The following is a 22,826-nucleotide window of genomic DNA, read 5'->3' on the forward strand; positions in this document are numbered from 1 at the left end:
CTAGTGTATAATACTATACGTAATATTATAATTATATGAAACTAAGAAAACTGTACTGGTGTTCCATGCCAAGTATAATGCTCCAATAAAATGTATCACTAAGACCAGCATCATCAAATGATAGAACGCGGAAGAATGCAAAAGAAAATCCAATCGGTAAAAAAGGAAAAAAAACAAAAATAATCATTGACTAATATATTTATAATAAATAAATGAGAATTAAAAGAAAAATATGAACGGTCATTCATTTGTATGTTTGTTTGTTTGAACGGTTGGGGGGTGGGTAGTAGGAGTAACGGATGGTTGGGTGAGAGTGAGTGAAGCTCCACCAATAAGATAGTCGTTCGTCCGACACCGAAGTCTACCGATGCCCGTAGTTCCACGGGACACTGCTACTACCGCAGGAAAATCAGATAGACTTACTACGACACGACGCATAAAGAAGTACACAGAGGACGGCCCTCCATCATGCTATAATATTGCGTCGACTAACGTGACAGGTTAAATTAACTCAAGCATTCTAAAAGGGATTTCAGTGCACAACAACACAATCAATACAACTTCAATCGCATGATATGTGACAAAAGGATAAGGAACTGATTAGCATTCAAAACAAGTTATCAGTGAGTAAGTACCAATAGTTTATTTACAAACAAAAAAAATTAAATAAGTATAGTTTCCTACAAAAGTCATAACGTCACTTATCACCCGTCGAGTTAAAAAAAACTGTACACATAGGATATAGGAAACATTGAACTGCTTCAATTTATTACTTTTCCGTTATAAGTTATTAAAAAAAATGTTCATTTTGTAATGGTTGATAAATTATAAAAAAACGGAATAAAAATGCACGTGTCCGCACGTGCATGCTTAATTTTAAACAAATTATACGAGCTAATATTTTGGTGATTAATTTACGAGAAGTTATCATGAAAATGTATTTTTAATTTTAACGCAATCAATATTACATTTCTAATCATAGTTAAATAAATACAGCTACCGTTATATATAGTTTATAATATTTATAGATTTTTTAATATGATTACAGTTTATAAAAATTATCAGAATGAGTACTACGGTTATGAAAGTACGGTTGTTGATTTGTTCGGTGATATTCGTACTACCATATTGCACAGGATTTAAAGATGAACATATTATTGATTTGTATGAACAAGGTATGACATAATAAATAAAACATACCTAATAGCTTAATATTTTGTATTGATATTTTTAAAACAAATCGATAACAACGAATAAATGATGTGTAAATTGCATAGGTTTGGCAATAAACTCAACTAATTGGTACCTAAAACTCAATACTTCCGATATAAACGAAGAAATTCAAAAAGCTACCGAAATAATTGAAAACAGATATCGTTTGGAAGATACAATATTATCAAATATTAGTCAAATAACAATTGGAAGCCCTGTTCATGGACAGCTAATTGATTCTATGCCTTCCAAAGGCGGAAATTCAGCATCTCGATTTGCTGAAATTATAATTGAAGCTACACGCAGCCTGAAGAATACATATTGTCTAAAGTATGTACGCATAAATTAAATATCTCAATAAAAAAAAAAATATAGATTTTGCATGGTAATAATACGCATAAATTAATCTATAATTTCAGGCACGGGTTAAGTGATATACAGTGTGCCAAAGATTTAACGAAGGTGAATCTGACTGGGACAACTTTGGGTGAGATGTGTATGTCCGAGTATTACGATAAAATTCCGTGCGAAGTACCTCACTATCGTAATAATGACGGATCTTGTAGCAATTCGAAACATAAAAATTGGGGAAAGGCAAACACGCCTTATAAACGTTTGCTGTTTCCAGTCTACAAGGATGGTAATATTTCTTAATTTTGCATGATGCAAATCGCGCATAATTTATATGAATTAAAAACTTAAAGACTTATCATAGCACTTTTTCAGCTAGTACGTAACTTCTACTAAATACAAATTACGTATTATAATATTTACGTTCATGTTTATCTAATGCTATTATTTCATTAATTAATGACACAGGTATTTACGAAATGCCAAGCGAAGAAAAACTGCCCAACCCTAGATCACTGAGCTTAAATCTTGTAAAAGACGAAATTTCGATAGATCAAGGAAAAACGATGATGGTGGCCTTCTGGATGATTTTCATAGCCCACGATCTATCACACACAGCAGTTTCCACCATGGGTAAACAAATTAAACATATAACCGTGTATGAATTGATTGATTTTAATTTTAATGCAAGTATGTTTGTTATACTCAAAGGGAAAGACAACAGATTTGTGAATTGTTGTGATAAAGACAAAAATATTCAATATACTCTGAACAAAAACATGAGGTCTTGCAAGCCAATACCGATACCGGATGATGACAAGTTTTTTAAACCGGAACCGTATGATTGCATGAACTACGTGCGTTCGCGGCCAGCGGTGCGTTCTGATTGTACATTTGGACCAATGGAACAAGTAACAACAATATTAAATAATTACATATTGATAAAATAACATTATATTTGTATTATAATACCAATAAGAACAGACATAAAAAAGCCAGTTTGTTGCAAGTACACAAAAACTACAGAAACTAACAGAATATTTAAAAAATTGTTGCCCCTTAATAAGACGTATTTGTGTTTTATAGATGAACCAAGCTACCCATTATTTAGACGGGTCGATGATATACGGTTCGTCGGAAGAACAGGAGTTGTCGGTGAGGGAAATGTCGTTCGGCAGGTTGAAAGAAATAGACCTATACAGGTATGATCCAGAATTCTCGTCAATGCCGCGGGAAACCACCGATACGAAAGCGTGTCAGAACGGCATCGGTACGTGCTTTAAGGCGGGTGACATCCGAGCAAACTCGTTTCCACAACTGACGGCCTTGCACACACTGTGGATTAAGGAACACAACCGGATAGCCCTAGAAATTCATCAAATAAAACCAAATTTGAATGATTTTGAACTTTTCCATGAAGCCAAGAGAATCGTGATAGCAGCTATTCAGCACATCACGTACTTCGAATGGCTGCCGGCACTACTTGGCTATAATTATGTCAAGGAGAGTGGTTTAGAAGTTTTGGAAAATACCTATGGAGGTAGAACTTATTACGACGAGAATGCAGACCCGTCAGTCAGCAACGTGTTCGCGACCACGATACTCCCGATTGCCTATTCTATGATCAGCAATATTATAAGGTTTTGACATACTGCATATTTTTTAAATCGCTATCATCATAATTATCGTATATAGTGGTAGGTCATTTCGTGGTGACAGTTTTTTAAAATAACCATGATCCATCGCTGTATGACTCGCTAACTATTGCTTAATGGTCACCTCAATTCCCCAAAGTTTACTTGTTACTGATTTTCAAACGGCGAATTATTCTTTTTTAATCATATTCTTAAAATGAAATGTACCTATACAAGATAGAAGTATATCGAACGAATAATTTTAGATTTTTAGGTTCCTACATTCGAGTATTTTATTTTATTTGAGTTACAAAATATTTACAAATTAAGGGGAGTAATAATATCTTCAATTATTTTTACAAAAAAATAAACTAATTAATTCAATAACTTAATTTATATAATAGATTAAAAATTGCATAATTCGATTTTATCTAGAATCAATTTAAAATGATAAGTAGTTACATATTATATAAGAAGATTATTGTTCGAAAAAAGTAAAATAATAAATCTGTATTTTGTTAAGTGCTAGTTATACTTTTTGTGCGTGATTTTGTTTAGATTAAACCGGGAAGACAGCAACTCAGAAGAATTATCGGGTTGGAGCTCTGATAATTTGACGCTAAAGGAATATTACAACCAACCTGTTGATATACTGAAAAATAACACACATTATATTCTAAAGGGACTAATTACGGAGAGTGCACAAAACGTCGATATGCTGTTTACACAAACGGTGTGTTCATGAAATACACTCAATATATATTATAAACTTAACTTTTTTACAGCATCAATATTGCAGACGATATTACGTATATGTTCTATTCTTTTTTTTTTAAATATTTGTTACAGATTACAAATCATTTATACAGTATTGGTACAAATAACTCGTTTGGAATGGACACGCTCAGCTTGGATATACAACGAAGCCGGGACCATGGTATTCCGAGCTACACACAATTTAGAAAATATTGTGGGCTAAAAGATATAGAAAATGAACAAGATTTATCTGAGATAATGGGGGAAAGCGTAAGTTTGAATACAAAATTTAAATTTAAAATAATGATCTACTTACTGCACTGATTACTTTCCGTTTGAATGTTTTATTTAGTCAGCCGATAGATTATTGAAACTGTACAAAACTTGGAACGATATAGATTTATTGGTTGGTGTATTGTTGGAAAAACACGCTGAAGACGCAATGGTTGGCCCGACGATGAGGTGTATCATCAGAGAACAGTTTCTAAGAACCAAAAAGGCAGATATATTCTTTTATGACGGAAACAGACTATTCAGTTATGGTTAGTACAACTAAATATTTTCTAATGAATGAACATAATTTTAACTAATTTATTTTTAATTTCAGAACAACTTGCTTACAATATCAAAACTTATAGTTTAGGTGCTGTTTTATGCGTGAACACCGATATTAAAGTGAGGCAAGAAAATGTATTTTTGACGCCGAAAATATTTAGACCTTGTTTTGAAAGAAAAACTGATAGACTTTCGTTCCATTTATTTTACTATGATTATTATTCATCCCTATTAAATAGGTTAAGTTAAGTTAATTTTAACTTTTTAACTTAAATTTTTAAGATCTAATTTGCATTAACTTAGTTTTTAACTTAACTGATTTTCATTGATATAAATTTAATAAATAACAAGTTACTTTTAATCAAAGCCAATTTCGTTCATTTATAAATAATTGAATAATTAATATAATAAAATTATTATTGATGACATATATTGCATAAACATTTATTTTTGATTATTATTTAATTTAAACCATATAACAAGCTGCGTAAATATTAGAAAAATAAATAACTTAACTTAACTTAAGTTTATAAGTTAATTATAAGTTTTTAAATAACTTTTAAATTAACTGGGCTTAAAAAAAATTAGGATAACTTTTAACTTTAAACTTTTTAAAATGTTTCCATCAACTTAACTTAACTCAGTTAAGAATTATCATTAACTGGCCCAGGCTTGCATATCATTAGTTAGTAAAAATTGTTTGAGTCTTATTCACTAGAAAATAACTTTAGGTGATAATCCATCATATAATTAAAAAATTTGAGGTTATAGTCACAATTTTAATATTTTGAATTATGTATACGCACCTGTATCAAGTTTAAATTTACTTAAATAAATTTACCCTAATTTGGATCACTATAGAAATGTATTTGGATGAAAAAGTACACATTTGAATCTGGAAATTTTATTTGTAATATCGTTCTGATAATAAATACGTTTTTTAACAATGTTATTAGTTTTTTAAACTTAAGTTTTATCATGTTTTTACATAATAATCAATATACGTCAAATAACCATTGATTGAACTTTTTGATTTACGTATTAGTAATACTAAATTATAAATATTTAAAATGTTTTAAATATTAATTTTAAGTTTAAATCAAATAAATTTTAGATTATTAATTATATATACACATTATATACATCACAGTGTTAGATTGACATTAATTTGAAAACTAAAGAGTACTATTCTATTTTTGATAATTTATATTATTAAATTACAATTAACAAGAGTACCCGTTCTTAATTCAATAAGTGTTCAGTATTTAATGTTTAACCACATGTAGTTTGTACTTATTTCTTGTATTTCATTATATTCCACACAAATATCTATATATTTATTTGGAGAAAAACGTAATAATTAGGGTTTGGATTTGAATGCAATATAATCAATAAAAAGTATTTACAATGTGAATAAAGAGAAAAATACATTTATTATTCTAAATTTTGAAAAGTACTTTTTTGTGTTTATCCCTTTCAAAATGTTGCTACAAGTGGAATTTTTTTGCCACTTAACACTTTGACATCATGAATTTTAAGCATAAAATTAATCCATAGGTTGAAAAAATATTTTCACTGAATTCTGTAACATACTTTTTCAATTTAGAATTGAAATTTTGCTTAACTTTTGGTTTATTTAAATAAACAGAATAAAATTAACGTAAAATTATAAAACTACAATTACGGTTGATGTCCGTGGAGTTAGCCGCCCAACATGGTCAAACCAGCATGTGACTCGGCTATCAAACTTTCAGTGATAATCCGAAAGTTGTTGACTTACAAATTCTGATTTTGTGTTTACAATTACTTATTAATGCCTTACTAATACTTGGTTTGTTCAGATGTTGGGATATTAAAGATCGTACGGCTGCGTGAAGTTAGCCGTGAATTAAGCTTTCAGGGATAATCTAAAGGTTGTTGACTTACAAATTAGGATTTTGTGCTTACAAATACTTACTAATGACTTATTAAAGAATAACTAAATACGAAATTGGTTTGACAATGTAGGGCGGTTATAACTTTACGGACATTTGCAGTTGGTGAATGCGGACTGATAAACAATTCTGAACATACTAAATTGCCATACCAAATACTCGATACAACAATAAATGAGTATTTATATGAGTATTTAGCGATATCGATAAATATCGAGGAGCATAAAACTCATTCAAAACAATTAAATAACATCTACAATCAGGGCCGGCGCAAGCAATTTTTTATGTGTAGGCAAAGATCAAAATTGCCGCCTCTTATTTTATTATAACTTAAATAGATGAATGTCATATGTAAGAGCAAAAAAATTAAAAAACGTTTTATACTTGTCAATTATTATATAATAATTTACTATTCTTTCTTTTTTTCATTTTCAGAGTCAAAATCATCTGTTCTGCAGTTAATATCATGTATATCTTTAATATTTAAATTGGCCCTATTCTTTAAGTTACGAGTATATTAATCTCTTCTTTACTTTCATTCTTTTTTTTGTCAACTTCACCCATACTTAGATCGTCAATATTTTTATTTCCTCTATTTTCTTCACTGTCGTCAGTATCATTATCAATAATAACTTTTTCTTGACTATGTTGTTGAACAAATTTCAGTAAACTACCTTTTTGTTTAACTAAATCTGTCTCCCGTGTCCCGTGCTAGTCTTTTCTTTAAATATTGCAAATCTGATAATCGTTCACTCTTTTTTATGTCATGGGCCATAATGTCTGAATAAATAATTAATTAATTAATTAATATGATTAGTAAATTATAATAATTTTCAAGTACATTATCAGTAGCGGCTCGTGAGTTAATATTCTAGGAGACTAAAAATTATTTAACATAAACTCCATACAACAACAAACAAGAAAATCTAATTATATAACAATATTACATACCTAGTTAATTAACCACTAGTTAACAAAAAGTCTATTATATGGTCTTTTTGAATTTTTTAAATAATTACAAATATAATAAAACTAATACATCATTTCTATTAAAATAACCATTTATAGGTTTTGGACTTTGTGGCTTTCAATTTATAATAATAAACAAGTATATTACAAGTATACTATTGAATCATTTACGCGCTATAGGTACCAATAGGCAATAATGATATTTAAATACTAATTTAACAGTAAATTAAAAATATATTATATTTATATTATTTATCTATTGTGTAATGATGCAGTCTTAATAGATGTATATGTCTTGATTTATAAAAAATTATATTGCTGAGCTCAATAAAGAATGTACCTACACTGGCTACACTGCACTGTACAGTGAGAATGAATGACACACAACAGTCACCAATTGCAAAAATGCTAATAGAATTATTATCGATTAAATTGTAATGGCACAACATGCTTTGAGACGTTATCGTAATTCAGGGAAAAATTATCCATATTATATTTATTGATTATTGTTTTGAGGTTTCATCGATCTACACAATATGTTTGTATATTGTACTTTGAAATTTGTTGAAATCTAAAATAAATGAAAAATAAGATTTTTTTTTCTTATATGCCGCCTTTATATAGGTAGTTATAAATTTTGCCGCCGTAGGCTTGTGCCTACGTCGCCTACGACTATAACCGGCGCTGTCTACAATGCACCGTCTTCACAAGCCCTTATTGATTTGTAACTATAATGCGTAAGCAGTGTATGAGACTATTAGATAAATTGAAAATTAAACACAAAAAAATGCATTTATAAGTGAAAAAGCAAAAAATAAATATGGAGGACTACGAATTGGTTCCCGGGTTATCTACACTGTAGATTCTACTGGTAACATACGAGTTGGTTTCCGCAAGCTTGCATGATAATACAACCTTGTTAAATTAACTTTTAAAATTATTATGATATAATATTCAACCAGCAACAATTTCCTTAACATGTATTCAGACTTAGGACTGTCTAAAATTCAAATAAGTTTGAATAGTTCAAACACTATCTTGAATACCTAAAATGGTATTTGAGTACCTTAAAAATGGTTAAAAATATATGATGTTCTAAAAATTGAATTGCTTGTATATAAGAAGTACTGTTCTTATTGGGCAGTAGAAGAAAAACTAAGAGATAATAATTGTTATATTTTACACCACGAATGGTTAAAATCTCGTAAAATAATTTTAAAAGTTCCATCAACAAACACTGTTTGTATTTTGCTGAGTATCTCTAAATTTGTGAACAAGTAAAAATTATTAATATTGTAATATTATCGATTGTACATATACGTATCTTATAACAGTGAGTTGTATACTGATAAACTGATATGTAATTTTATTCGAACAGTTGTATGTTGGAAAGTATTTTTTTCAGGAACCAAATCTTGCACTTTAATTGACCCGGGAACAAAGATATAACCATCGTCATAGATATTAAATGAAACACATTTTTGCATGAAAATTATTTTTTTATTAAATTATTATTTGAAAAAAATCTTTTGCCTTCAAATCCGAATCCTAATAATAATATATTCATGAAAATATTGCACAATAAATTGCTGTTATTGTTGAAAATATATTTTTAAGTTATTAACTCATTTTTTTACAAATTGTCTATAGTCTAATAGTTAGATAGTTCTAGATAGAATTTTTAGAGTTAATTATATAGAAGTGCACCGATATTTATTACTATTATTTATTTATTAAATTGTTTCTATTTTCATTTTAAACAATTTTCAAGAGAACAAAAAAAAAAAATTAAACATACATTTTTTTTACATATGGTTAATTTTGATAGATAATTAGGTGTTTTATGACTACGTTCGATGGTAAAATAGTGATTTTTGTAAAATGTCCATGTATCGTTTACTTATTGTTATTGGTAAAATGTTTTGGAGATTCTTTGAGAATTAAAGTGGCTGGTGTATATCATGTTTTAAGGAGTAATAATTAGGCACCATTTATCATTTATATAATGCACATTTGTAATGACAATGTACATTACTGTGTGTTTCTGAGTTCTGATGAGCGCTGTCATGTCAAATACAAATACTTTATACAATTTTTGAAAACACTTATATTGTAAAATGAGCAGTCAATATTTTTTATACTTATTTATATCATTTGTATATGACAATATATTAATAATACCACCAAAACCCTTAGTTTTATCTATTTCTAAGAAGGAAAGAAGCAAAATTTAAAACAAGGCATGTATAGTGGCATTTAACTTCGAGTATTATCCTAGTGTATTTTTGGTGTGTAAAAATGCCCTAGCTAGGATATATTTACATTAAAGGGTATAATGTCCAAATATCCTAGTACATGTTTACGGTAGCATCCGGAAACCGCACACTTTTGATTTCGGCCCCAAAAAATTCGATGGACGAAAACCGCACACTTTATCGATCATTGTAACAAAATACCGCAAACTTAAAGTGGTTAAACCACACACTATTTTTAAGTCTAAAGAATTTTTAATGGATGGAGATCGTATGAAGTGTTTAAGGAATGTCGGCAGTAGATTTCAGCCAATAAAAATTTTAAAAATTGTATTAAATTTTTAGATTCTGAGCGGAGCGATAAATGTATTAATTTTACAATGATGTTGTTTTTTTATTTATCATCTTTTTTTTTGCCTGTCATCACGGTTGGGGGTAGTAAAAGTGCTTCAAATTTCTTCAACAGCAACCTTTCTGGTAGGAAAGTGAATCTAAATGGTGCAGTCCGGAAGTTAAAATTTAAAATTTCCAAGTTTTCAAAATCAGCCCGAAAACAAACAAAAAATTAAGAAAAAGTGGGGATTTTTACTCAAAACCAGTTTTTAATGTAACAAAAAAATAATGACGTAGATACATACAATTTTCACTGAATTTTGATTCGTGTTGAAATATTAATAAGCATATGAAATTTTCGAATATTATTTGTTCTTTTTGAACTAATGCCAATAACAATTTTTTCATTGTGACAAAAAACTTGTAAATTTAAATGTAATACAAGGTACTTCGTAAGTTATTGCTATTGGACATTTTTACTTGTTTTAAGCTGTTGACGTACATTTTCAATTTTTCTTTTTTTTCTTATTTTTTTCTTTAAATGTCAATCAAATTGTATTTGTTAGGTTAAAAAGCGTGAAAATTGAATACAAGGTATTGAATAGGTTCTGATTTATTGTTACAATATCAGTTGAAAAATATTAAAAATACATGGGCTTTTTATAAGCATTTAAAGTTATCAAATTGGAAATTGGAAATGATTTTGTAATTAAAAATGTATAACATTTTCAATTTTTATAGCTAAGAATTGAAAATTTAAAATAATGCTATACTTAAACAGTTTTTTCCGTAACTAAAAAAGATCTAAAAAGTATAGAAATGTCATTTTTTGTAATTCGGTTCCAAAACAGCTTAACTTTACATAATTATATATTTAATATTTTTCTAGCATCACTGATAATTTAGATTTATAAATATTATGAAGAATATTAATTCATCTTACCGGCTACCGTATAATAATAAGTAATAACTATAAGTGCTCAATTATACGCACTAAAAATTTAGGAAATATGCATGCATTTATGCAATGATTTTCATTAAAATATGCAAAAATAGGTAAACGAAAATGCATGTTAATTAAATTCATTTAGTTTAAAAATTTATATAATTCATTAAATAATTAATATTTAACAAAAAAATGTATTAAATGTCATGTTGAAATAATTTAACAGTATTTTGTACAATGTGTATTTTGAACATCACTCATCTAAATAAAAATTCATGAACGGAAATCAATTAATATAAATTTAGTATATTTTCATAAAATTTCTAAGAAATACAGTTGACTACTATAAAGACTTGGATAAATTGACAAATATTTTACCGAAAGTATGCGGTTTTAGGATTCAACGATATTTACAGCCTGTAACTTTAACCTAGAATATATATTTACCAAGGGAGGTAAATATTACCGGGGTACATATCGCCTCTTAAACCCAGCTTCATTTTTGCCACGGCTAGTGTGTTTGGACCTTAATGGTGGTTATTATTTTTTTTTTGTATTGATTAGCACTTATATTGAAAGTGTTTAACTTTATAAATAACCTTATTTGTCGTTATAGGTATTTGTTGCATTACAAAATGGTACCTTGTACCTATTTTACTAAGTTTCTATACATATTACTCGTATTATCACGTTTTTTAATGGTTTAATCATTATAATTTATAAGTACTAAATGAAATGTCACTACATGACTCTTTCAAACTTAAATTGTCTTACACGGAATTAAAATGGTGTGTATTGGTGTTATATCAGCAATTTTTTTTTATTGTTTATGAATTTAATAAACATAAGAAGTGGCAGAGTATGAATTATCCAACATTTTTATTCCAATAATATATATAATAGCATATGGAAATATTTAATCTTTAAATGCTCATAAAAAATGAAAGTGGCTCTCCAGTAAACTTTTTTTCCCACAGTTAGAACTGTGAAGGTATCCTTAACGTGTCAGTTTTAGTGGCAGTGCCAGTAGCTTAGAACCAGAAAGTTGAGTGCAGCAGACATACACATTATTTCATTGCCAATGGAACATTATATTATATTATAATTACCAACAACTGTCAAGATTACATTGTCATCGTGGCGACTGTGTTTTCGTTGAAGTTTTGTGTAATGGGAATTAATCAATAATCAATGTTAGTAAAATTTACAAATATCTACAATATATATTTATGTCTGAAGTCTGAACATTAACCTGAATGAAGATCGGTTTTAATGGATATTGGATATAGGCATATAGGATATTTTACAAAATAAGCGTATATTTGATACTTCATTAACTTGTTTAATGTGTATACTCATGAGTGACTAACCCAACGCCACGACGCCACGATGGTAATTAGAATAGGAATTGTAAACGATAAAATTCCGTTTTTGTATAAAATATGCAATGAATGCGATGTCCTATACGATATACAGTAAGACCGTTAATGTTCTATAATATTATGTGAGTCATCTGATGGGAATTTATACACAAAAACGCATGTAGCTCATACTCAATTTCCATGTCGATATTTGTGTATTAAGTATTTATTAATATTCAACACTTATAAATTCATAGGCGTCATGTATATGATGGGTGCACGGGGGTTTAGGCACGCATTGAAATTATTATATGGTTATTATAATTTATATTAATTATCATTATGTGTACTTTATTATAGAGTATAGACCATGTAGATCAGTGATTTCCGCTACGCGGCTCCATAACAAATGTAGTGCAGATCGCACTAAAGTTAAATTGTACATTCTAAATGCCAAAATTCTATAAACAGAGAATGAAATGAAAACGTTTGATATAGTATCTATGCTAATAATATGAATTTATAAAATAAACTATGAATTGAATCTACGATTATAATTATAAGTAAAAACATTTGTGTCATTAATGCATTTTTTCAACAAAACCTTTTCCTAACAATATATATATATAGTATATACATGTAATTTTTATATTTTTAATTAGGTATTATCATTTAAAAATGCATGCAGCCCGCAAGTAATTTTCAAAAATTACATTTGCCCCCTTTATAAAATCCTAGTGAGGACATTGATGTAGATAGTAACTAAATAATATTTTCAATATCAGCACCTTTTCTTCATTAAATATAGGTTTGTATTACATTTAATATTTTTTAAAGAAGTAGATAAAAAAATTTAAAACTCAAATGTTTTGTTGCGTTGGATGTACCTATATATTACCTATATCACATTCTCATGTTGGTCATAAATTAACTTATTATGATTAATATATATTATTCGTAAATAACATAAAATTGTCATAAAATAATTAAAACTAATACAACTATTCTGGGAACAGCATTTTGTATATTTATATAAATAATTCAAAAAAATATTTGAATAAAAAACATTACAAAATGCCTACGACTAGTTATTACTAATAAAATTCAATAGATGTTGGTTATTAACTTATCATTAGATTGTATCTTTTGAATTATGATGTTAATACAAACATCTGATTTATTTACCTAGAGCAAAGTGTTGCCACACATGCTCCAATAAATTTACATTTTTGTAACAGATTTTGATTCTTCAGACTATTCTCACCTGCTTCGGCCAATGCTATTCTTGCGCTTTCCGTTCCAACCCCTTGACACATATCTACTAGTAATTTCCAAATAATGTGATCCTTATTTGAGTCGAAATATGAAAACCTATCGTACCAGTTTTCACAAATATTGTTAGTCCTATAGAGTTGTTGAATATATATTATTCCAATCACTTTATTTCCTAACATCACATCAGTGAGCGTCGCGTCTAATACAGATCTATTTCCGGACTTCGAAAATCTGAATCTTTGTCTTAACTTTTTAGAATTCGTATACTATTCTCTACCCATATATAAACGATAACAATAACAAAAATTGTTCATTAGGTTTATATTAATTGCAACAAAATATATAAAAAAGTATTTAAATATATTAAAAATAATAAGTGCAATGCATATACTAGTATACTACTGTTGATAATGTTTGAAACGAAAATATCTCTGTGAAAAAGTGAAAGGAAAAACATTTAATAATTCGAATAATTATTAATTTATAACACACAATTTATATATTCTTTGAATTTTTATAAGTGTTCATTTTAAAATTATGAAATGGGAACAAATATAACACTTAAATAGTACATTCCTACCTATTTCTTGTAATTTAAAAGTAATTTATATGAAAAAGAAGTATACCTACCTATATGGCTATATGTGTATAAATATATTTTTAAATGTAACTATTATTTATGTATTATTATACTGGTATAATATTTAACTAAGTATTAAAGAAATTGTCAATTGATATATTTTTACATATCATAAAAGCCATACTAATTTTAATTTATATTATTTGAAATAATAATAAGGAATTCAAATTATTAAATTATGTTATTTTTAAAAATTTAGCATTTTAGAACTAATTATACTTTACTTTAGTAATATGTATGATTTTAAATTTATTTAGAGGACATACATACTATTAAAATTTTCTATACAAGATTACGGACTATTGATCAATCCTTAGCTTAAATCAATTATTCGTTAAAAATATGTTTGAATAGCATTTATAAACACTAGAATGAGTCATTACTCATTATGTACCTACTCTAGTGTGTATCATTGTCGTCGGTCAAAAAGTTTCATACAGGATGATGAGCGATAAAAGAATCGATTATAGTATGTTTATAGAAGTTTGATAACATAGATTCGGCCATACTTATAAATACTGTACTATACATTTATACTTGTCAAAAAATGTTTTGATAACTTGCAAAGATCTTTTAACAATAATAGAATTTGTATTGTGTAATATTTTAATGAATTATTATTACTATTGTTGTTATTATTTTATGTATAAGGAGGTAACTCAGGGTGACTACAGTCAATGGGTAATACCGGTTTCCTTATTACCTAATAAACCCACAAAAAATTATCTTGTCCGTGCAAAAAGGTTAAAAATGATTAAAAAACGTATTTATATCACATTGATATTACAAATAACATTTTCAAAATAAAAATGTATACATATAATTCAGTTTTAGAATTAATTTATCAAAAAAAAAATGTTCTTACAAACATTCCAATTAAGGAAAAAATATTAATAATATATTTCTACTTTTTAGATGTAAGTATATAAACATAATATGAACTATACATTTGTATCATTTAATAGTATTATGTTTATCAATTAAAATTATTTTTTTGTTAATAAGACTGAGATATGTCATCCGAATACTGAAATGTATCGAACCAATTACTCAAGCTCATTTTAGGAATAGATAGATTAAGACAATCAAGAATTGGTTCATTTGCAGACGGTTTCAAAAATGCATTTCGTTGCATCTCTCCATAATAGTTGACATCACATATAACTCTGGCAAGCGTCAATTGTTTGATTAGATCCAATTGATCTTAAATTAAAAATTGGTGAATTAAAACTATGTTCATTCATTGAAAATAATAAAGTTATACTAACATTCAGAGAATACTCCTGGTAAGTCATAAAAGTGTCTATCTGCAATTCTAGTTCTTACAAACTGTTCTTTGATGATACACCTCATCGTAGGGCCAACCATTGCGTCATCAGCGTGTTTTTCCAACAATACACCAACCAATAAATCTATATCGTTCCAAGTTTTGTATTGTTTCAATAATATATCAGCTGACTAAATAAAACATGCAAACGGAAAGTAATCACTAATCAGTACAGTAGGTAGATCATTATTTAGTATTTCAATTTAATTTTGTATTCGAACTTACACCTTCCTTCATGATCTCAGACAAATCTTGCACATTTTCTATGCCTTTTAGTCCACAATATTTTCTAAATTGAGTGTAGCTTGGAATACCGTGATCGCGGCTTCGTTGTATATCCAAGCTGAGAATGTCCATTCCAAATGAAGTATTTTTACTAATACTATATAGGTAATTTGTAATCTATATAAAATATTTAAAAAAAAGAAAATAACATACACATGCGATTGTAAATATGTTATAAAAAGACAAAGTTTATAATATATATTGATTATTTTTTATAAACTTACCGTTTCTGCGTAAAACATATCGACTTTTTGTGTATTCTGCCTAGTTATTCCCGTCAAAAGATAACCCATCTCTAAATGCATTTTTAGCGGTTGGTTGTAATATTTCTTTAGCGACAACATTTTGAAATCTTCATTGGATTCGTCGTCTTTACTAAACAAAATCATGCACACAAATAAGTTTCATTGTAAGTATAACAAGTACACATCAAGTATTATTTTACTTTTTTTCAAACGTAAACATGCTCATATATATATATTATATATGAATTATGTACCTATCATCATAAATTAATTCCAAATAGAATGTCGTTACTCAAATTCTGATCTATTATATTCATGAAGTATCGAGTAATGTAACAATACAGGTTTAATTAGTTGAAGATAAGACATTTCTTCATTTATAAATTTGTAACTAAACTAAAATTAAATGCTTGTTGGTAGGCACCTAAAAATCTAAACACATTCGTTCAATATGCTACTGTCTTGTATACCTTTCATTTAAAAAAAAAACTATAAAAACGGAGATGTCACCGTTAAAAAATCAATAAACTTAAACAAGTAAATTGATATGAAATAAGTGTTGCACGTGTACACATTAATCAATAATCTTACTTATTCGAAATGAGAAATTTTTTTTTGAATAACGACGATCGGTCACCCGGATTGAAAAAACCGTCACCGTGAAATGACCTACTCGCATACATAACAGTTGTAACAATAATTATAAGAATATTATGTGTGATGAGAACGAACTTAATTTCTTCGCGGATCATGGAATTGGCGAACGGCAATATCGCGGTCGCGAAGCTGTTGCTGACCGTCGGGTCGGCAGTTTCGTCGTAAACGGTTCTCTGTTCCAGTCCCAACCCGTTCTCCTCGGTGTAGTTAACGCCGAGCAGCGCCGGCAGCCATTCGTTGTACGTGATGTGCTGTATGCACGCCGTCACGATTTTCCTGCCCTCGCGGAAAAGTTGTTCGTCGGTCCAGTCGGGTTTTTCATTGCGCAGTTCATCGACAAACTTGTTGTGCTGAAGCGTCCACAGCGTGTGCAAGGCCATCAGCGGTGGATACGAATTTGCTCGGATGTCTCCAGCCAAATAGCACGTGCCGGTGCCGTTCTGATACGCGTACTCGTCATGGTATTCATACGGTAAGTGCCTGGTAACAGGCATCCCTGGTTCTTTTACTATAAACCGGCCCGACGACATATCCCTCAACGACAAAGTCCGCGATTCCGTCGTACCGTATACCATCGATGCGTCCAAAAAATGGGTCGCTTGGTTCATCTGCAAATAGGTACGTCTTAGACAGTGGCTACAGGTTTTTAATTATTCTGTAGGTGTCTGTGGCTTTTGTGAATATGCAACGTCAGGTCTAAACTCCGAATTGTTAGTAGGAAATATTTCCATCACACCCCGTGTAGGTACGCTGATTTTTATGGTTCGGTTTTTTTTATTACCAACAAGGTTGGTATTTAACACAGACAAATATTAACATTTTTCGTGTAGTTTTTAGGAACATTTATTACTTATTTTTTGTATATCTATCTCTTTATTGTATTATAGAGATACCTGTTATTTTAATCTCTTATTGAATATCTACATAATTATAATATCAATGGAAAGTAAATTGTTTTTAAAATGATATCGTTTAGTTTTAGTACATCATTATAAGTACATTATATGAACAGATACTATTCATAATATATGATTATATATCATAAACTAATGTTAAAAATGTTCATAATTTAATAATTTATAATGTTGCTCTATAAGTTGTCCTACAGCTAATCTGAAAATGAAAAAAGTAGTATCCAAAAACATTTTAAAAACTGTTTTTAGCGATGAAATCATGTATAAATTATATTAGAATAGTGTTTTTTTAAATTTAAATAAAAACTTTATGTTTATGTTATTATATGATATGTAACATAATACAAATAAAACCTAGGCCAAAAATAATAATTTAAACAATATTTTAATGGTGGTGTATTAAATTGTAATGATAAAAAAAGTATTAGTAAATACAAGTGTAATTATATAATAATGTTATTATGTTATAATCTTATTATCTGGGAAAGCCATCATGCGAGCTCTTCCCCCCCAAAATGCGGGCTTCGTTAAGTGTTATAATTTTTACTATAGTCAAAATATAATATGAGTTTATCAATATGTAATAATTTAATGTGACTGTTACTTGTTCCATGGGTCCAAATGTACAATCAGAACGCACAGCTGGCCGCGAACGCACGTAGTTCATACAATCATGAGGTTCCGGCTTAAAAAATTTGTCATCATACGGTATCGGTATTGGCTTGCAGGACCTTACGTTTTTGTTCATAGTATATTGAATACTTTTGTCTTTATGACAACAGTTCACAAATTTGTTCTCTTTCCCTTTGAGTACAACATACATCGCTTGCATTAATTAAGATCATTCAATTTATGAACGGTCATGTGTTTATGTGTTTACCCATGGTGGAAAATGCCGTGTGTGATAGATCGTGGCCTATGAAAATCGCCCAGTACGGCATCATCATCGATTTTATAGGGTCTGTCGAGTTCCCGTATTTCACAAGGTTCGTGCTCAGCAATCTAGGATTGGGCAGCCTTTGTTCGTAAATATTTGGCATTTCGGAAACACCTGTGTGTGATCGATTAATAAAATCACAGCATTAGATAAACATGAATGTAAATTTTAATCAGTGTTGTGTGCATTGAGATAATAACTTATTATATTTTATTTTATCTAGATAAATTTTGTTTCATTTATCTAAATTTTATATTAGATGAAAAAATACAGTACCTAGATCAATTTAGTTATAAATAAATATTCTTAAAGCATATCCGTGAATGTTTTTTTTTATTGTCATCAAATATTTAAAATTAATAAAACTATGCTTATAAGAACGTAACATGCTCACACAGAACTACAGTTTTGACCGACACAGTATTATAACTAACAATTATTAGTCTGTATTTACAGTTAGCACTATCAGTAGAAGTGTTAAAGTCATTAAGTTGTTGATAACTCTAGCAATCCAACTGATATTATTTTAGAAAATAAATATTAATTACAAACAATATTAATATTTCCGAAACTTCTCACCAGTATTAAACCATACACATAAATTAAGATTAAAATTTCTATAGTATTATTTACAGTGGATAATTATTATTTATGTTTTAAAATTAATTAGTTTTGTCGACTATCCAGTAGGTACACTGAATTGCATTTACATGTAAATATAATTATGTTATTTCAAAAATTAATTAATAAAGTAGGATAATTGTTTTTATTATGTTAAAATATTTAATAGTTAAATTTTAAACATTAAGCATTTTATGTATTATTGAGGTGCAGACATTTGAATTTATTTATTTTATTATCTAGATAGTAACGTATATATATCTTAATATCTAGATCAAAAACATCGGTATCCATGTATAATTTGGTATTAAATTATAAGTATTATACCTAGATTTTTTTTTTGTTATCTGAGCTCAACACTGATTATGAATTATAATACATATTTAGCAGAAATGACGTGCCAAATTACTATGGATATTGTAATGTTTTTAGTAAAAAAATTCAAACGGGCAATTTGTATCATAAAAAAAATTAAGAAATATTACCATCCGTGTAAACTGGAAACAGCAAACGTTTATAAGGCGTGTTTGCTTTTCCCAAATTTTTACGTTTCAGGTTGTTGCAAGATCCATCAGCACTGTGATAATCAAAGTTCTGGCCCTTGCACGGAATATTGTTATAATACTCGGACATACACATCTCACCCAAAGTTGTCCCAGTCAGATTCACTTTCGTTAAATCTTTGGCACATTGTATATCACTTAACCCGTACCTGAAATTATAGTTTAATTTATGCATATTATTATCATACAACATTTATATTTATTTTTACTTCATTGAGATATTTAATTTATGCGTACATACTTTAGACAATATGTATTCTTCAAACTGCGTGTAACATCTACTATAATCTCAGCAAATCGAGATGCTGAATTTCCGTCTTTGGAAGGCATAGAATCAATTAGTTGTCCATGAGCTGGACTTCGAATTTCAATATGACTAATATTCGATATGATATCCTCTAAACGATACCTGTTTTCAATTCTTTCAGTAACTTTTTGAATTTCTTCGTTTACTTCGGAAACATTTAGTTTTAGGTACCAATTTTTTGAATTAATTACCAAACCTATCCAATATACATACCATTTAATCATTGCAATCAATTTATTATAAAAATCTCAATACAAAAGCTTAAGGTATTTTAATATATACCTTGCTCATAAAAATCAAGAATATGGCCATCTTTGAACCCTCTGCAATATGGTGGTACGAATATCACCGAACAAATCAACAATCGTATTATCATAATTAAAGTACTCATTCTGATAATTTTTATAAACTGTAATCATATTACAAAATGTATAAATATTATAAACTATAGATAACGGTAACTGTATTTATTTAACAATGGTTAGAGATGTAATATTGATTGCATTAAAATACATTTGAACGGTTATTTATACAAATGAATCACCAAATTATTAGTTGGGATAATTTGTTAAGAATTAATAATCAGTAAATTCTGTTCATACTCCATGCATTAGACATGTATAATGAACATCGACTGATTTTAGATGCAAACTGAATGATCCAGAGCATAGAAATATAATTTATTATGAAGTTACGATTTGTTATGTGTTTTATCGTGAGCACGTGTGTGTGCAGTTGTTTAATAGCTGTGATTACACACAAAAATTAATTATTTAGATAACTCACGATTTATCACCGATTCTAAAATATACATATTACACACGATCGAGTTTCAGTAAAAATATTAGGGAGGAGAAAAAAAGTTAAAACACTAATGTTATGTGTGCAGTTTTTTTAACCCGACGAGTGACAAGTGACGTTATGACTTTTGTAGGAATCTATACTTATTTCAGTATTTGTTTGTAAATTATAATTTGGTACTTACTCACTGATACCTTGTTTTATTTTGAATGATAAACTATTCCTTATCCTTTTGTCACATATAATCCAATTTAACTTGTATTGATTGTGTCGTTATGCATTGAAATTCCGTGTCTAATTCTCGAGTTAATTTAATCAATCACGTTTATTATAACATGATGGAGAGACGTGTTCTTTGTACCTTTTTATGCGTCGTAGTAATTCTAGAGATTTTACCTGACTTTTGTGCTGTAGTAGTGGTGTGGCGTGGAACTACAGCCATCGGTAGACCTCGTAGACCATCGGACGAACGCCAATCTTATTGGTTTAACTGCACTCCCCCCCTCCACACACACATACAAATTCCCGGCCATTCATATATTTTTTTTTTAATTCTTATTTATTTATTTCACTGGTCAGAGATTTTTTTGTTTTTTTTTTCTTTTTTACTGTCTGGATTTTCTTTTGCATCTTCCGTGTTCTATCATTTTATGAAGCTAGTTTTAGTGATACATTCGATTGGAGCTATATTTATTTGTTAAAAAAGCAAACACTGTTTATAATAGATAGTTGTACAAATTTGGATACAGACTACTATATATATATAAGTATACGACTACGATTCAATTAATACATTTTTAGGTTATAGAGTTTAGGATACATTTTATAAATAACAACTTAATAGAAAAATTGAGTAAAATTTAAAAATTGAATAGAATAAGTAGGTTTTTATACCATCGATAATATTATACCTACCCGTTGCACTGGAAATATGGCAGGTGGTGTTTTCTTGTTTCTAAAACATGTGTGTATGTATGTCTGAGGGTATGTATCTACGGTGTTTAGAAATTGGAATTCGACATTGGGTTTCGATCGTAACGGTGACTAGTTTTTTTCATCGTACATTTTTTCGTGGAGTGTGTTACAATGAGAAACCGACCATTGATGAATCGTCGGAATTCAAAAATACATGACCGGTTTTATAGAGCTGGGTGTGTAAATATAATATAGTTTGTGTTGTAAGAAATAGTTTTAAAATAAAGTATTTAAATGTCACACATATATTATCTATTATCATATAATATTTGAGTAAATATTCAAATACATTTTAGAAGTGTTTGAAATGATCTTTAAAAACAAAAAAAAAATACTAATTAATTCTGAAATTATTTTAATCAAACTTTTGTTAAATTGTTGAAATAAATGCACACACACAGATATATATATATATATATATATTAAGCAGGCACATTGAAAGCGCAACGTGCGATAAGGCAACTTATCCCGCGGGCCTCAGTTCTCCGTCAAATATACACACGCCCTCCCCAGTCCCCTCCTTGTACACGTAGTAAAGATAAAGGTATTCTCGGGCACCATACCTTTATCTAATGCCCAAAGAGCATCGGCCAATAAGTAGATAAAAATGAACCTCGTGCACGTAGAGTCTACTTCCATCACCCGCCGTCGCGGTCCTTGGCAGAGAAACGGTTTGAGATCGACAGACAGACAGAGCGACGGCCGATCAATTCATTTTTTTACCCGCTTACCGAAGCAAGATGGACAGCGAGTAAGCCCCGTTTTTGCTGGAGCGCATTTTGGGCAACTAAAGTGGTCCTTTGGTAATGTTTCTTTAGTATATATATTTTATTTATCACCGTGGCCGGTACTTTTGGTTATGTCAATGCTTATATTAATTATTATTATTACGTCCGCCGCCGGTAACCGCCCAATCAGAGCCGTGCGCGCCGCAAATGAAAACTATAAATTCTATCATAGGTGGTGATCGGGGGGG

The 22,826-nt window shown here is 29.0% G+C and overlaps 2 protein-coding genes across 2 annotated transcripts in view; one reads left to right on the plus strand and one right to left on the minus strand.

The window, feature by feature from the left end:
- Positions 1-394: 394 nt before the first annotated feature.
- LOC111034612 (peroxidase-like) lies at positions 395-4,757 on the plus strand. Its single transcript, XM_022315901.1, has 11 exons — positions 395-627; positions 1,049-1,175; positions 1,278-1,542; positions 1,632-1,852; positions 2,032-2,196; positions 2,275-2,474; positions 2,650-3,203; positions 3,756-3,930; positions 4,047-4,223; positions 4,306-4,495; positions 4,561-4,757. The coding sequence occupies exons 2-11, from the start codon at positions 1,067-1,069 to the stop codon at positions 4,755-4,757; spliced, it is 2,253 nt and encodes a 750-aa protein (XP_022171593.1). The 5' UTR covers positions 395-627; positions 1,049-1,066.
- A 10,458-nt stretch (positions 4,758-15,215) lies between these two features.
- LOC111034613 (peroxidase-like) overlaps positions 15,216-22,826 on the minus strand; it is a 12,269-nt gene continuing 4,658 nt past the window's right edge. The window contains exons 2-11 of the mRNA XM_022315902.1: positions 20,357-20,483; positions 20,009-20,270; positions 19,690-19,916; positions 18,527-18,697; positions 18,251-18,450; positions 16,808-17,340; positions 16,055-16,205; positions 15,771-15,947; positions 15,487-15,676; positions 15,216-15,421 (exon numbers count right to left, since the gene is read on the minus strand). Coding sequence (XP_022171594.1) covers positions 15,216-15,421; positions 15,487-15,676; positions 15,771-15,947; positions 16,055-16,205; positions 16,808-17,340; positions 18,251-18,450; positions 18,527-18,697; positions 19,690-19,916; positions 20,009-20,270; positions 20,357-20,483 — 2,244 coding nt within the window. The remainder of the gene's footprint in view (positions 15,422-15,486; positions 15,677-15,770; positions 15,948-16,054; positions 16,206-16,807; positions 17,341-18,250; positions 18,451-18,526; positions 18,698-19,689; positions 19,917-20,008; positions 20,271-20,356; positions 20,484-22,826) is intronic.

Source organism: Myzus persicae, unplaced genomic scaffold (genome assembly GCF_001856785.1).
Source record: "Myzus persicae strain clone G006 unplaced genomic scaffold, MPER_G0061.0, whole genome shotgun sequence".
Classification (NCBI taxonomy): domain Eukaryota; kingdom Metazoa; phylum Arthropoda; class Insecta; order Hemiptera; family Aphididae; genus Myzus; species Myzus persicae.

Excerpts from the sequence above, each read along its gene's own strand:
- LOC111034612 (XM_022315901.1), top strand. The coding sequence starts at position 1,067 with ATGAGTACTACGGTTATGAAAGTACGGTTGTTGATTTGTTCGGTGATA. Across the intron at positions 1,543-1,631 it reads AAGAATACATATTGTCTAAA|GCACGGGTTAAGTGATATAC; the intron begins GTATGTACGCAT and ends CTATAATTTCAG. Across the intron at positions 4,224-4,305 it reads CTGAGATAATGGGGGAAAGC|TCAGCCGATAGATTATTGAA; the intron begins GTAAGTTTGAAT and ends TGTTTTATTTAG.